This window comes from Cladophialophora psammophila, assembly GCF_000585535.1.
Source record: "Cladophialophora psammophila CBS 110553 chromosome Unknown aczJe-supercont1.18, whole genome shotgun sequence".
NCBI classification, from domain to species: domain Eukaryota; kingdom Fungi; phylum Ascomycota; class Eurotiomycetes; order Chaetothyriales; family Herpotrichiellaceae; genus Cladophialophora; species Cladophialophora psammophila.
Genome location: NW_006912939.1, coordinates 213,432 through 229,385, shown reverse-complemented (window position 1 = coordinate 229,385; position 15,954 = coordinate 213,432). Strand labels below are relative to the sequence as shown.

The window sequence follows — 15,954 nt, the reverse complement described above, 5'->3', positions numbered from 1 at the left end:
GATGAGGATCAGACGGCGCCTCCACAGCAGTCCGGTTAGTTCTGAGGTCGTCCTTATGTCGACGGTATGCAATGAAGGGAGGGCAGAGGAAGATGGACTGGATGAAAGCAGAAAGGCTGACCTAAGAACGTCATGACTCAAGGAGTCCGATTTGCCAAGACAACGTGATTCAAGCAGTCACACGACAGAACACCAGCCTCATTATCATTCCGGTTTCAATGTCCCTTACACTTCCTTTGCACATTTAGCTTCGATGATTCCTAGGTACAACTTGCCGATAGGAAGAGGCTTGTGGCCTTAACCTGTGCGATGTCTCGACAGGCTCGACAAGGCCAGCAGCTGTTTAACGAGCGCGAGGTTTGATTCCAGAGCATGCTGCCTGTAAGACATACACTCAGCTCGCCCAGACATCACAAATATTGTGAGCTTCAGGCATTTCATTATTGGTAAATATTCCGCGAGGATGCTGAGAGCACATGCGATATTGAGTTATGTCAAACTTCAGGTACCCAGTACTGCTCCTTATCTTCATCGTGCACCCTTCTTGCCTTGCTTGCGGATTGCAAGCCCTCTGCATTACCCGGCCCTTGTCATGTCCAAAAGCAAAATGCTACTTAATCCTGTGTATGTAGTTACATACATGAGTTTCCGGCTAATCTTGGCATACATGATGCGATATGTCCACGGTATTTAGCAATCGAGCTTGTCGACCTTGAATAGATTGTCGCGAGGCCTGGTGCTTTGTCCATCTCTGCCTTTTTCTTTTCAAGGCTAAGAAGCCCACTACAGAGTGTTAATTCATATCTTTTTGCAACAAGAATGCGTTGACCCCACTCCAAAGGGCTCACTCATCATATGCCAAGATATCGAGAGAGAATGTTCATGGACTCACTGGCACAACCCTGTGGCTGAGCTCAAGGTTATTGTATCCGCAATATCACTGTCGACTACAGGCTTTTTTCCGATCCTCCATGGGTGACACCATGCGTTAGCGACCAGTCCATTTCGTGAGCGGTTACTTTTCTATTTGGATAGTGCATGCAGGGGAGGATCGAGATGCTCTGAGAGGCAAACCGGCGCGGGTCGGTATTGGCGATGACAATTGCGAAACTATCTGAGCCTTATTTATTTCTACCCAGACAATGATCTATACCAGCCGCAGCGGAGTCAACAAAGCAAACTCGACAATGGGAAACGTACGTATATACGATCTTGCGCCACAATCTATCCCATCCTCTGCCCCGAGTGTATGTATATAGATCCACATTCACATCTGGCTCACTCCATCGTCCCCAAGTCCTCGGCCACTGTGAATCTCGCGCTCGTCTTCTCCCTGACCATATCCACAGTGACACCTTTGGCCGTCTCCTTCAGGATCAACCCCTTGCCGCCAACCCTATCGACTTCGAAAACGGCCAACTCGGTAATGATCATGCTCACGACGCCTTTGCCCGTGAGCGGCAACTCGCACTCCTCCACGATCTTACTTCTCCCGTCCTTGTCGGTATGGTAGGTGCAGACGATGATCACCGTCTTGTCTGGGTTGCTCACAAGGTCCATGGCGCCGCCCATCCCGTTGAAGGCCTTGCCCGGGACGATATAGTTGGCCAGGTCGCCCTGCGCAGAGACCTGGAGGGCGCCGAGAATCGAGATATCGACGTGGCCCCCGCGGATCATGCCGAAGGACTCGGCCGAGTCGAAGGTCGAGGCGCCCGGGACCAGCGTCACGGCTTCCTTGCCCGCGTTGACCGTGTCTGGATCCGCTATCTCGGGCGACGACGGGTACGGCCCCATTCCGATGAGGCCATTTTCAGACTGAATCCAGACCTTAGTCGAGGCTGGGAGGAACGACGGCGCCAGCGTGGGGATCCCGACGCCCAGGTTGACGTAGTAGCCGTCCTTCAATTCCTTGGCCGCGCGTCTGGCGATGCGGTTGCGCTTGGCCGCCTCGGGGCTCTGCTCGGCTGCGGCGTGCTCCATGGTGGACGCGAGGACGAGCTTCTCAATCTGCTTGGCGGAGGTCACGGGGCAGATGCGGTCGATGTATATGCCGGGTAGATCGACGTGGTCCGGGTCCAGCGATCCGACGGGCACGATGTTCTCGGCCTCGACGATGGCCATCTTAGCGGCCTTGGGCATCAGCACGCCGTACGTCTTGGTGGTCGAGCGGAAGATGCAGTTGCCCGCCTCGTCGGCCTTCCAGGCGCGCACAATCGCCACGTCCCCCCGGAGCGCCGTCTCCATCATGTACGTCCTGCCGTCAAAGATGCGTGTCTCTCGCGGCCGGCCCGGCTCCGCGATGGCATGCTTGCCCGTCTGGGGGTCCTTGGGTCCGAGACGCATCGGGATGCCGCCGGTCTCGATCAGAGTGCGTGCTCCCGTGGCTGTGAAGAAGGCAGGGATCCCGGCCCCCGCTGCGCGCAGGCGCTCGGCAATCGTGCCCTGTGGACAAAGCTCAATCGCCACCTGGCCGTCGTGGTATTGCTTGCCGAGCGATTTGTTGTTGCCGATGAAGGATACGACCATCCGCGAGATCTGGCCCGTGGCCGTCAGTTTCGCGAGACCGTATTCACCCGCTCCAGCATTGTTGGAGACGACGGTGAGATCGCGAAGTCCTTTCTTCCGAATCGCATCAATGAGAGTTTCTGCAGCGTATGTGGTCAGCTTTCCCCAAGTCAGAGCTTTGCCGGACAAACATGAATACAAAAATAGTTACAGTTGTCGGTCATGCACAGCGAGATATACGTACCTGCAACACCACAAAGGCCAAAGCCCGCGCTCAGAACGGTGATTCCGTCCTGGAGGTCCGCGATGGCATCGTCGGCGCTCCCAAAGACCTTGGATGCCCCTCTGCCAGCGACGGGATCCTGCTGTCTTTGCTGCGTAACGAGGGCGTCCTGCCGTTGTTGTCTGAGGCTCGACCTAGTGCTGCTAAAATACCTCTTCCTCTTCAGCTGTGTCCTCGGCGCAAGAGATATCAAGGACGACGACGGTGACAACGAAGTTGCTGATGGCGATAACACGACGGCAATTCTCCGCAGCAGGTTCGTTTCACACGACGACGCGAGGCTTCGCGCCATGGCTCGTCGAGAACCTACAGTCAACGACATTGGCCGCTACGCAGGGCTGCGCTCGTTTCTGTTTGTTTTCTTCTCTGTCTATTGTACCATTCAAGCGTACGTTCACACATACACGCCGTCAGACTCGTCTGGGCGCGAGGAGTTTTCGAACTCAGTCAGTCAAGCAGCCAGTCAGTCCGCGAAACCTGATCAGGCGCCGAGTGCGGAGGAAATGTCAGTGCCTGTCCCTTGTATTTTCAATGACGAGGGGGGCATCTGATTGGTTACCCCGGGATTTTTCCGCTCTTTCTCGGCTATTGATCTGGATGCCGAGTGGAGAAGCAGAAGCAAAGGGATCCGGGCTTTTAGCACCTGTCGGCAGATTCATCGAAGCTACAAGTCCGGAGTAATCACGGAAGGCGAACCGATATATGTAAGCATGTTCACCTATTTAAATATTTTGAAATGTGAGAGAGGATGGGGGATTCTTTGTTCAATCATGGCGTTAGCTAACTACTACTAGCAATCAACGCAGGACAGTACATGTTTCATGGCAGCCCCATCCTCTTGGTCGTCCTCTCATTGTGTCCCCAAGCATCCATGCTGCCATCGTGCACGGTACACCTCCTCATATCGCGTGCATATTTCTCCATAAAAGTCCCCTCACCGGCCTTGTGCATGACACAAGTATTATCCCAAACGACAAGATCGCCTTCGTTCTCCCACTCGACGCTCAGGGCATACTGGGGCTGAGAGGCGTGGGCGAGCAGTCTCTCGATGAGTTCCGTTCCTTGGGGTTCCGGTACCCGTTCAAACGGTTGCTTTGGAGTGGGTACGAAGTCGGCCGATTTCGGCTTCTTGTACTCCAGGTGATGCATGTGGTTGGCGATATAGAGATTTTTGCGACCGCTGGGCCAGTGCGTCTGGACCACGTCATGGCGACCGAAGGGAAAGTCTTCTGGGTTGACATCTTTGAGGTACGGGCTGTCCTTAGGGGCGGCCTTCTTCCGGGAATGCATCAAGCTGTGAGCTCCAATGTACTCGTTTTCTAGCAGGTCTTTGCGCAGATCCTCGGGCAACTCGTCGAAGGCGGTTCTAGTATCGGCAAAGTCGGTATTCCCGCCGTGGCCCTTCGGAGGCAATTGATGGGCGCGAAGCAGACTGTAGCCGGCTCGCCTTGGGTTGAAACTCGAATCCACGTGGAATATAGAGTTGCCCTGGATCAGGTGAGTGAGCTGTCTCTGAACGCTCTGAAAGGCAAGGTCGAGGCCTCCATGCTTACCAGTCCCAAATGATGGCGTTTACTTCCGATTTTAACAAGCGACCCGTCGTCCTCTTGATTAGAGACGTCGAACAACTCATCAAAAGGGAATCTATTCTTGCGACCCAGAATGAGATATGGCTTGACATCGTCTAGCTCACCGAACAGGGCAGAGAAGGCGACATGGCGTGCGTCATCAAGACCGGCGTTGCGGAAAACAAGCACTCCATACTGCCAGAGATTGTGTCAGCTTCCAACGTGTGAAAGCCAGTGAGAACATTATTGGCCTTCAAACAGGCCAGTAACTCAGGAACCGCTATGAAGATGATGATAGAGAGGGCAATGGACTGACATCGACGATGGCCCGGTGGATTTCATCAAACACCTCCTTCTCCACGGGCTTCGAGAAATCGACGCCAGTGACCTCGGCTGCAAACGTCGGCGCAAGCTTCTTGACCTCGATATGGTTGTATTCGGTATTTGTAGCGTGGGGCATGGCTGATGATAAAGAATTACTTTCAAAGATGATAATGCAAAGGAAAAATACGCCCTGTCTTTCAGCCTCAAGGTCGCTTTGCAGGTGGGAGGATCCCAAGAATTTGTAGAATCTCAAGCACAGGTTGTCGCCTGATCGGTTTCATGCATCCGCACAGGCGATTGATGGCAGGACAGCACCAACCTCGTAAATACAGTCTTGGAAGTTTCAATGAGGTGTCCCGATAATTAATGCCGCCCCCGCGGGATTACACCGATGCCAACAAGATAAGCGGCGTTCTCAATAGCAGGCTATCACGGAGTTTCCCGCAAAGCAGACAGCCGGTAAGCTGATTGTATGATAAGATGAATATAGCCATATAGCCGGTAAGTTGGCTCTACAAGTACAATAAGATAAATATTGCCATAGAGTCAGGTCAGGAGACACCAAATCACTTGGGCACTTAGGTGGGCGGCAATACGGGTATCCGGAACCAATTGCTGCCAGAACGGGAGCTGGTGTCGAGTCAGTTTGGAGACGTTGTATACTTGCCCCCGCGGGGTGATGGAGATACCGAGGCTGGGTGGGAAAAGGGGCTCATCCCCCATATTTGCGGAGCTGAAGGCATAGAGGTGGACGGATTCCCCAAGTTGAAGAGCCTAGATATGCGGGGTGGGTGACTAGACAGTCCTGCTTTCGAGGTTCCTGGGACTTCATCCTTGTACAACGATGGCGCGACGAAGCACACAGCATTGGTCAATGGCAATCACACCTGAGCGGAGAGGAGACAAACAGCTGCAGCAAGAGATCAAGACCAAGGCAGAGGCAGACCCTTCGGCCTTCATTGCACCGGTACACTCACCGATGTTCTTAAGAGTGATGCTCGTCGCGTGGGGATGAAGCAATGACCTGATGACCTATTGCAATCTCATCAGTGCGCCATGTTCACCGTGCTTTCCCTTTCACCCTCGGCTGGCACAAACAAATTAGTTTTTGCCAACACGACCCGGGCCTGTCTCTACAAAAAGCCATACCTGGACGACACCTTTAGGAAACTGCCCGAGTTTCCTCGATCAAAGGCGATCAAAGACTCAGACAATGCGAATACTTTATGCAGGATGGTTGGGCGGCTGATCTTTTTCACCACTTAGAAAGTCCCATTCCCCAGCTCACAGATCAACCCGCCACCTGCTGCTGCCACGCTCTGGGCGTGCGGAGAGATCTACATGCATTTCCTGAATGAGGAGAACCTAGAAACGCCATACAACTCGCCTCACCATTTAGCGCTTGGCCATTTTCTAGGGGTCAGAAGAACCTCCTCCTTATTCTGTTCCGGCGGATCTTTACCCGGGATGACGGCCTCGCCAGCCATTCAGACAAGATAGGCGACGCAGGGACTGCATGGCGAGGCAACACCATGCAGACCAACGGCTGACAAACCCCCATGGGCTCGCCGCTGTCTACGCCGACCCGGCAGAGAGGTTGACGAGCGGAAATTGGCGAGCAAGAGATTCAAATACCGACGGAATCGGTGCAAGGGAAAGGACGGGGTCCCGACGCTTCTTCTGGTTCTCTTTTTTGCTTCGCTCGAGATTGTGGGAGATCTGCCTGGTCTGGTTCAACACCTGTTTTCCAAAGTCTACCATCTACAAAAGACGAAGGGAGGCATATCACATCATGGCGGGCATCACATCCCTCCCAGAACCCATCACAATGTCGAAAGAGATGGCTGTTAACACTGAGGGCATCCACGTCGAGAAAGTCTCGGAGCACGAACAACTTGTCGCAAGACTCAACAATCTCGACCCACCGATAACGCCAGAAGAAGTCAAGCAGGTGAGGAGAAAAATCGACCTGCGTCTCCCACCGTTCCTTATGGTCCTGTACATCTTCACATGGCTTGACCGTGGAGCCTTGGGTAATTTGCTTCCATGTCACCCACGTCTATGGCAGATATTATTAACCATTCAAACCAGGTAACGCCGTTCTTATGAACATCAAAACAGACCTCAATCTCTCCGGAGCCCAATACAGTCTCGCCGTGAGCACGTTCTTTGTTGGCACCTGCGTGGCTGATTGTTTTACCAATATTGGGATGCGATATATTCGTCCAAGTCTCTATTTGTCTGGAGCCATGGTAGATCATATCCCACTCGACTCCTGGAAGGAAGCTCGAGCTAATCCACTCACAGATCGTCTGGGGTATCATGGCGACACTGCAAGCGGTCGCGGGTGGCGCCTCGGGTTTATATGCCATCAGGTTCTTCCTGGGTATCTTCGAGGCTGCATTTATTTCGGGCGCTCCGTACTTGACAACCGTGGTAAGTATCACATCTCTTGAAAGAATTCCTTCCATTCATTGGATCGTCCACCATGTTATCGATATATGCTGACGGCGACCGATAGATGTATCCTCGAGCAGTGAGTCCTTGTCGACGTTCCCAAACCCTTGCTGTAGAAACTGAGTCAATCTAGGAATGGGGCAAGCGAATTTGCATCTATCTCTCTGCAACACCCATCGCCGGAGCCTTCGGCGGCTGGATCGCGTGGGGCGTGGCTCACATTAGCAGCCACAGCATTGAAAACTGGCAGATCCTCTTCATTCTGGAGGGATTACTAACCATTGTCTTTGGTATTCTCTGTGTCTGGGTCCTACCCGATCGGCCTCACAACACTCGCTGGCTCACCCCTCGAGAACGAGATGTGGCAGATTGGAGGATGATGAATGATGGTAATCGCACACACGGCAAGGTTCACTGGGCTGTCGTCGCCAAACAGCTCAAGGACTGGCGCATGTGGATGAACATTGCCATCTACATGTGTCAGGTCATCTCCACGTACACCATTGCAACATTCACGCCAATAATCGTCAACACAATGGGGTTCGACAAGGTCAAGGCTCAGCTGATGGTCGCTCCACCATACTGCGTCGCGTTCGTAATGGTCTTTGTGGTGGGCTATTTCTCGGACCGCTTCAAGTCTTGCTCTGGCATTTTGGTGATCAACTCCATTGTCGCCGCCGCCGGCGACCTCATGCTTGTGCTCCTGCCGTCAAGGTACAATCACGCGCGCTACGGGGCTACTTTCCTGACCCTCACCGGAATCTTATCCGGTGTTACCCTCTCAGTCGGTAACATCACGAGCAACTGCTGTGGTGACATCAAAAAGGCCATTGCAGCTGGTCTTTTCCAGGCCTTCGGGTCGACCATGGGAGTAGCAACAGGCTATTTGTTCCCGGCGAAGGACGGACCGGAGTACAAGACTGGGTTTTGGGTCTTGTTCGCATGCACCTGTTTCACTGGCACGGGCTCTGCCATTATGACGATCATCAACATCCGTGAAAACAAGAGGCGGGACGCGCTGAGTGGGCCGCCGCCGACAGATCGAGTTATTGACTTTGACGAGGATGGCTTGATGGAGAAACATCCGCATTGGAGGTATTATAGGTGAGCCGGTCAAGGACGAGGGATTGACCACCCGAAGGGGTACGGGCAGCGACGATACTTGGGCCTGGTCTATGAGAGGGTAAACTTTGATGACCTGGAGATTCATAGTGCGGATCTCCGAATCGATGGTCCTGGCAGCTTATTCTCATGTAGAGCCAGTGGGTCCGGTACCTTCGAGAACGTGGACGGAATGCCTCTGATAGGATGCTTATTCCCACAACGAAGGTCTTTGCGTCACTCTTAGTGTTCGCTCAAGCCCCCAGCTACCTCGACAGCTTCTGCATGGTAAAGGCGAGAGTCAGCATAGACTTTGCCATGCCCTAAAGATGTTCCGAGATTTTGGCTTCTGCCTTGTGGGTGTCAAAACCTGCATCTGATTGCACATTAATCTGTGCGTTCGCTACGTCGCCGCCCTGTTTTCTCCTGGTGGACATTGATAAACCTGTGGCCAGTTCTTATGGCATACCTGATTTCATTATTATGTTTGTATTCCGTCAGGCGCGTCCATTCAGTTCGTTCGTTCAACCAACCTACCTCCCCAGCCGGCCGGCAAGGTTCTCGTTCTGGCTACTTCATAATTAGCAGCAATGCCTCCGTCTTCACCTACCAGTCATAACAGTAGAATACGAGTATATATCAGGCTCGAGGGTCCATTGGATGATAATAATCAATAGAATGTTGAACTAGACGTTATAGCCTCTTGGAATAAGTGCCAAAAAAAATCGCGGTGGTGGTATTGCCCGGTGAAGGGTGCCGCGTGTCGGCATTCGAATTTGCCCGGAGTAAAACAAGGTGACTGCGACTTTAGAGGGCCAGTCGACGCCTCTTCCAGATGCCGGATAGCTAAGGCACTAACCTGGAGAAGGATCAATTGACCTGTGCCGCCAGTCAGCCGCATCAACAGCGAGTGTCCCTCTTATGCTCAAAGCTTCAGAGGGGGGCAAAGGACACATTAGACTTCGGCCCGGCGTGGGGGCTGAAGCACCAAGCAATTCAAGCCATTCAAGCCGAGCAGCAAAATTCTTGTCTGGACCAAGATAAAGTTCTCGCTCAGAAACACTAATTCTCGTGGAATACGAGGAATTGCACTCTCGTTGCCTTCTAGCTGCTCATCCTCGTCGCGAACAAAACAGAATCATGTTGTCGCCTCAGCAAGTAGGCGGCGGCTGTTGCCTTACTAGACCGTTCCCTGTCCTTGTCGTGGACTTGTCGAAAGGCAGTCCAGACTCCAAGATGGCAGAGTGCCACAGCTGCTTCTAAGTCAGGGGGCGGTCCAGTGCAGAATCAGGTCATTCGCCATTGGTCCTGTTGCTGCCACAATGGCAGGCTGTGGTCGGGAAACGGTTCGCCAGAGCAATTCTGCGCTTCGGCTGAGATGGCACCCGTTGAGCTCCCGCGTGTCTAAGGGCAGTGAATGTGTCTGCCTCAGAGTCTAGACCATTCGTATCTGCTGGAGCGGTTGACGCCTTTGAAAGATGTCCGTCCGCCTCTGGTGTTATTTAACCCATCCATTTCGCTTCCATGGAACTCAGAGATTCTGCAGCGCAGGCCCCGGCATGAAGTGACCATTGAGCCTGATGTTTCTCGATTTTACTCGAAACCTTTCGCTGAGGTAAATACCGGCTTCAGACGCCAAGCACGTGCGCATGGCGGCTCTCAAAGACAACGAAGCCTTGCCTAGATGGCGACCAACGAGTCTGCGGAAGACCACTTTTCTCGCCTTCGCACAGTCTCTGTCGCCTGCATCGTGACGCTCGCAGCACTCTTCGCCTTCTCTCGTGCTCGCAATGGTCTTCGAACAGTCGATATACATCTACATTATTTATGGACATATATTCCCACTCTGTTCTTCACCTTCTTGACAGCATCACTGGGGTTGCTCACGACTTTTCCACCATCAGTGCGGGTCCCGACTTGACAATCTACAGCATCGAGAACACAAACCTCAGCTATCCAGAAGGAACCACTTCGCTTTACGCCGTACCTAGACTTTCATATCCTGGAGGTACGATATACCCTTAGATTTCATCAAACTTGAAAATGAGCTAACCAAAGGCACGGGCAGCACCGAATGCCACATTGACAGCTCTAGTCGAGGTGTTTGCCTCTGATTTGCGATATGAGCTAGCGTCGCTTCATGTTGACAATTTAACTCAGACAACCGTTAATGGTATCCATTATGGACCTAAGTTTACCTATTCTTTGAGGACGGGTGACTGCCTCGTGCGCAACCAAACGGTGATCGGAGGATATTACGTCGACTACAATTTTGCCGGACTGAATTATGTCTTTTCAGACTCTTACGGTAATATCGACACAGTTTCTTGTTCAAGCAATGAATCGGATGTTCGTATACGGATTTCTGCCGGGTTAATCCATTACAATATTAAGTTGTTCCCGCCCCCCCGGAACCTCTGCCACGCCACAGACACTACTTCTCTAAACCCTTTGAAACCATAAAAGAGAGTGATTTTAATGATGGCTGCAGTTACATGGAATGGAACACAAGAGGATCTGTATCAGAAGAACGAATCTGTTGTACTACCCTCCTCTTGGAGTGACATATACTCACTTTCAGCTTCGACGAATCTGCTATGCGTAGCTCAGTATGGCTTGCGGAAAGCTGAGGTGACTTATATGACAGACCAAACCACTGGTACTCGCCAAGTTCAAGTTCATGAACTTGACCCGACATTTTTACGATCATTGGAAGGTCTCACATCTGAAACCCTTTCAAACGCAATTTTGGATTCGGTATCCGCAAGCGGGCTGGTTGTTAGCGCTCTATATCCCAATCCAAATGCTAATGTTATCGTTGTCAACGGGCCGAGTGGGTCGGAAGCCGGATATTTCCCAACGAACGCAGACGCCTTTTTCACGATAATGACCCAACGATACCCTCCTGTCAACGGGTCCATCATGTCGACTTGGTTTGATCCAGAATTCCTGCAAAACGCCTCGAGCGAGTTTTTGACCTCTGTCGCTGCTCAGTTTGCTTCCCGGTATCTAAGAGACACCAATAACACTGTTCTCGGAACCGCGGAGGTGATTGAACCGAGATCGGTAGTGCTATCAGCTGTCTTCTATGCTATTGAGGCATTATTGGGGCTTTTTACCCTTGCCGCCCTTGCGCTCGCATGGCCTGCATCCAAAAGCGTTACCCCTATAGATCCGGATTCCATCGGTGGGACGACCGCCTTGCTCTGCTCTGACGGCGAGTTGACTGACCGCTTCCGGGGGACTGGATCCTACACGCTGTCGGACCTTCGAAGCCACCTGCTGGGCGACGATCAAGCTAATAAGCGAATGGACACCTCTCGGCCACACAACTTTGGAAGGAAAATTAAATTCAGAGATGGCCACAGCGCTGACGATCGCAATGCTGGCGGCCTTTCGTATTCCGACCCTTCCTTCGCGAGATTATCTTGGTCGTCCCCCTTCTTGCAAATGCCGCCTTGGAGGTGACGCTGCACATCAGCCAAAAGAACAATGGTCTGGTATCCATAGGCACCAGTCACCACGAGTTCTATACATTTCGGCTGGTGCCTGCTGTTGTCTTCCCCGCAGTCCGGATGCTTCTGCAAACGGTGGCCTTCAATGTCAGCCTGTTAACTCCCCTGTTGACCCTGCGAAGGGACCTTTGCGCGGCTCGCTTCGGTCTTCTTGACAATCCTTTGACTCGATTTCCACTCCAGAATCTGTGGGCCTCTCTGGGAAAGAGACAAGTCGCCCTCTTCAGCTCTATCGTTATGACAACTTCAGCCTTTTTCTTGGTCACAGTCTCAAGTGGTCTGTTTGTCACGGGGGCATTTACGCAGCCCTCAAATCTCACCCAACTATCCTGGTTCCTATCCTCCTTCGACAATAACGATTCTACTATCCAGCGGGTTGCAAGTGACTATAACCTGATCGAACCGCTTCACTACTCGCAAGACGATGGAGAGGTGACTGCGCATCTTATTAGCAATGGTATCATCGAATTGAACTTGTCCTACCCAGCCTGGACATCTGGAGAACTGGCATTCCCACTACTCCCTCTTTCCGATACCTCAACGACACACGCGATTCCCGCTGCCTCCGTTTCGGCTGAGATTCCTGCCATTCGAGCAGCCGTGCACTGTGATGTGCTCACGGACGATGAGGTGAGTATTTCGTACCAGAGCCGGTGGGACGACAGCCTCGGGAAGAATTTCACTTTTCAACTCGCGACCGTCGAGAGTCCACTACTGCCTCAGTTTCAGAGTTGTCAGGATGCAAATAACTTCAAACTCCAAGCTAATCTACCAGGTCGCCTCAGCACTAGCGAGGGGAGCATCGTAGCGCCTCGACCATGCTCTTCGACCGGCATCTACTGCTCAAATCTTACCGGTATCTATGGCTACGCGACGGACGAGGCCTTTGTCAACTATTCAGTCGTTTCATGCAGGGTGTCGTATGAACAAGTCGCAACCACGGCAGCTTTCGAACTCCCCAGCTATGTCATCTCCAAGGACGCACCGCCAACGGTCGACGAAACTCAAACCAAGCCCCTCAACAGCAGCGACGTCAACAACTTCTTGAATTCCGTGGGCTATTTTGCCGCGTTCTACAATACCTCTATCACGACATTCAATGGATATTCGACGATGGATTCGGTAACTACTGCGTTGATATATGGGAAAGATGGGGTACCAATCGAACAGGTGTTCCAGAAGCCTCCAGACGAGCATCTCATACCAAGCCTGAGGCATATGATCCGAGTCATGGCCGCGCAGTACATGAGTTACTTCTACCGAACGGCCAACTCGAGCATGCCACTGGTAGGCTCGACCATTCCTGCAACGTTGCAGGTGGGACCGGATTTCCGTCTGAAGCAGAACGCCACCTCGACCCGAGTGTTGGATGTGCTGCTGGTGGTCTCGTGGCTTTTTGCCATGATAACGGTCTTCACCTTCCGAAGTCGCGACATTGCAAAGGCCCAACCAGGGACTCTGGCAGCGGCTCTGGCTCTCGTCTCTGACAGTGAGTTCGTCTACAACATGCAGACTCGCGTCCAGAGTGACCTAGGTGGAGGGGGCACAGAAAGGGACAATTCTCTCCCAAAATCCATCCATTCCGTCCAAGTGGAGCAGGAATTGCTCTCGGAAGGGTCCCTGTTCAGCCTTGGATGGTGGAGAGATACGACTGGGCCAGGTGATTGGTGGCTGTATCCTGTGCCCCTTCCCCGAACCGTGTGCCCTTGTTCGCGTCAGTGGGCCGCGGAGACAGGTTGAGACCTCTGTCTCTGATAGTTCGCTGGGCACCAAGCCAGAATCTCTAGATATCCATGAGATGTCACTCAAGGTGATCTTACACTCCAAATCCGTTGGACCCGGTCGTTCAGATACACCCAGCCGAGCCTCTACACTGAATGTTAGTAACGGTTCCAGCCAGTTACCATCGACGTCGACAAGTTTGTCTTTTGTCCTCTCGGGTTTGGTCAACATGCCGATATAGGAGCATATTCACTCGAACCTTTTATCCTAAGAGATGTCTCTTTCGAATGGATTCTTCAACGACATCACTGACCTCTGTGTATCGTATCCCATCTCTCTTCGACCTTCTATTCTCTCTAGATCAATCGTACAATGTTTGCTCGGATTTTACATGTTTAATGTGGACACAAGTCTCCAAGAGACATGAGTCTGCACTGTTTGTCGATCCATATGGCTCTAGATCAACCAATGCTGATGGAACTAGACCATAATCCAAACGTAATGGCGAACCCACTCTTTCTTCCACCAGCACAGTCGAAGTTTATTATCCTCTCTTGGCCAGATTGGAGAAGCCTTCGTCATGAGGAGCAGGAGGAGCAACCTCGGTCGTTAGGCACAGCAACCTCCCATCATACATGTCTTTCCACGTTCGCCCCCTCTTCTGTGACCGAGGGTCTCTCTCTCACTCTCTCACACTGGGAGACTGATACGTCCATTTTTTGCTGTCCATGATGGCTGCAACAAAGTCTCAGACTGTCCAGTCTAAGGGCATTTTCCACGGCCTTCCAACCTATCCTACAGATTCCACAGAGAATGCGGATCTGACGGCGATCGTCACTGGGGCCACGGGCATTTCGGGCTATCACATGCTGAAGGTGCTGGCTGCTGCCCCTGAGCGATGGTCCAAGATCTATACTCTGTCGCGACGCCCTCCTTCAGACTACTTCTTCGCCGATCTAGGCGACGGGGCTGCGCGTGTTGAGCATGTAGAGGCTGATTTCCAGGCCGGCCCGGAGGCGCTTGCAGAAATGCTGAAAGCAAAGATTGGGAAAGTGTGAGTGAAGAATTAAGATGCTCCTTCCTCCCTGGAGAAGAAAGAGAAGCCGCTCCGCTGACCAAAGGATTTGAGATAGCGATCATGTCTTTTTCTTTTCTTACATGCAGCCGGCGCAGAAGGGGGATATTTTGGGCATGTGGTCCAACGCCGAAGAGTTGACCAGAGTCAACAGTATGGTTCCTAGAACGACTTTTGCAGCATGAGACTTCGTTTCTTTTTCCAGAGCTAAGATGTTCTCGACACAGCCGACTTGTTGGTCAATTTCCTGGGGGCGCTGAAGCTCTCAGGGTTGAAGCCCAAGAGATTCCTCCTCCAGACCGGAGCCAAAAATTACGGATTCCACATCGGTCCGGCAACGAGCCCGTCGTTCGAAAGCGATCCCCGAGTCACGCTCGAGAGCAATTTCTACTATCCGCAGGAAGATCACCTGGCGGAATATTGCAGAGAGAACGGGGCTCAGTGGAACGTGGTGCGTCCGTCATACATCATCGGCGCGGTGCGCGACAATCTGCTGAACCACATGGTCGGCCTCGGCGTGTACGCATCGATCCAAGCACATCTCAAAGAGCCCGTCGCATTTCCGGGCGACTACACCGCTTGGGACAGAGAGTACTGTCAAAGCACGGCCCTCCTGAACGCCTATCTTGAAGAATGGGCTGTCCTCAACCCCGAGGCCGGGAACGAGGCGTTCAACGCCCAGGACGGACTCCCTTTCACCTGGGGAAGATTCTGGGCATACCTGGGAGATTGGTACGGCACTACCTGGACGCCTCCCGAAACCGACCCCTCCAAATACAGGGCGTTCGAGTCTCGCTGGGAGGAAACACCACGGGGGTAAAGTCAAAATCCTAAAGGATCCTTCCTTCCTTTTTCCTTTTGTTCTCGCTCTAACACAAACGTCAATCCACAGATACGGCCCCCGGGGCGTGACCTACTCCACGTTCAGCCTGCTAGAGTGGTCCGAGCGCGTAGACGTCCAGGAGGCGTGGAAGGAGCTCGTCCAGCGGCACGGCCTCCTCCTCGACCCGTTCACGGACGCCGGCAGGAGGGCCCAGATCTTCGGCATGAGCGACTCCGCAATCATCGGTGGCTGGGCACTCTCGCTCAGCATGAGGAAAGCTCGCAAAATGGGCTTCCACGGCACCGTCGATTCGTATGAATCGGCTTTTCACACCCTCCACGATCTTGCTAGGCTCAAGGTCTTGCCGCCTCCGGCGGCTGCGAGATATACGGACTGAGCTAAGTCGTGTTATATCAGGTTCAAGGAAAGAGGGTCGCGAACCTGTAGTAAGGAGTCGGCTATTTGATGGGGCTCAAATTCATTCAAGCCTCCTTAGACGATTCCTCAACCCGGGCTCCTCGCCGTTGCGATGTGAGTACGGAGTATTTTCAGCTTGTTCGAGTCGATTATCTGTTGTTTGG

At 52.7% G+C, this 15,954-nt stretch overlaps 6 protein-coding genes across 6 annotated transcripts; 4 read left to right on the top strand and 2 right to left on the bottom strand.

Moving 5' to 3' along the window:
- Positions 1 to 1,278: 1,278 nt before the first annotated feature.
- On the bottom strand, positions 1,279 to 3,080 carry A1O5_09996 (succinyl-CoA:3-ketoacid-coenzyme A transferase; the record flags this gene model as incomplete). The annotated part of the gene is made up of 2 exons (XM_007750574.1): positions 1,279 to 2,645; positions 2,750 to 3,080. 2 exons carry the CDS (start codon positions 3,078 to 3,080, stop codon positions 1,279 to 1,281), a joined length of 1,698 nt encoding a protein of 565 aa, XP_007748764.1.
- A 527-nt stretch (positions 3,081 to 3,607) lies between these two features.
- A1O5_09995 (alpha-ketoglutarate-dependent 2,4-dichlorophenoxyacetate dioxygenase) lies at positions 3,608 to 4,816 on the bottom strand (the record flags this gene model as incomplete). Its single annotated transcript, XM_007750573.1, has 3 exons — positions 3,608 to 4,276; positions 4,342 to 4,551; positions 4,673 to 4,816. The coding sequence occupies 3 exons, from the start codon at positions 4,814 to 4,816 to the stop codon at positions 3,608 to 3,610; spliced, it is 1,023 nt and encodes a 340-aa protein (XP_007748763.1).
- A 1,656-nt stretch (positions 4,817 to 6,472) lies between these two features.
- Positions 6,473 to 8,245, top strand: A1O5_09994 (uncharacterized protein; the record flags this gene model as incomplete). Its single annotated transcript, XM_007750572.1, has 4 exons — positions 6,473 to 6,713; positions 6,772 to 6,932; positions 6,988 to 7,113; positions 7,271 to 8,245. 4 exons carry the CDS (start codon positions 6,473 to 6,475, stop codon positions 8,243 to 8,245), a joined length of 1,503 nt encoding a protein of 500 aa, XP_007748762.1.
- Positions 8,246 to 10,719: 2,474 nt separating this feature from the next.
- A1O5_09993 (uncharacterized protein) lies at positions 10,720 to 11,706 on the top strand (the record flags this gene model as incomplete). Its single annotated transcript, XM_007750571.1, has 1 exon — positions 10,720 to 11,706. One exon carries the CDS (start codon positions 10,720 to 10,722, stop codon positions 11,704 to 11,706), a length of 987 nt encoding a protein of 328 aa, XP_007748761.1.
- A 284-nt stretch (positions 11,707 to 11,990) lies between these two features.
- A1O5_09992 (uncharacterized protein) lies at positions 11,991 to 13,493 on the top strand (the record flags this gene model as incomplete). Its single annotated transcript, XM_007750570.1, has 1 exon — positions 11,991 to 13,493. One exon carries the CDS (start codon positions 11,991 to 11,993, stop codon positions 13,491 to 13,493), a length of 1,503 nt encoding a protein of 500 aa, XP_007748760.1.
- A 713-nt stretch (positions 13,494 to 14,206) lies between these two features.
- Positions 14,207 to 15,770, top strand: A1O5_09991 (uncharacterized protein; the record flags this gene model as incomplete). The annotated part of the gene is made up of 4 exons (XM_007750569.1): positions 14,207 to 14,529; positions 14,609 to 14,703; positions 14,778 to 15,366; positions 15,443 to 15,770. 4 exons carry the CDS (start codon positions 14,207 to 14,209, stop codon positions 15,768 to 15,770), a joined length of 1,335 nt encoding a protein of 444 aa, XP_007748759.1.
- Positions 15,771 to 15,954: the final 184 nt, after the last annotated feature.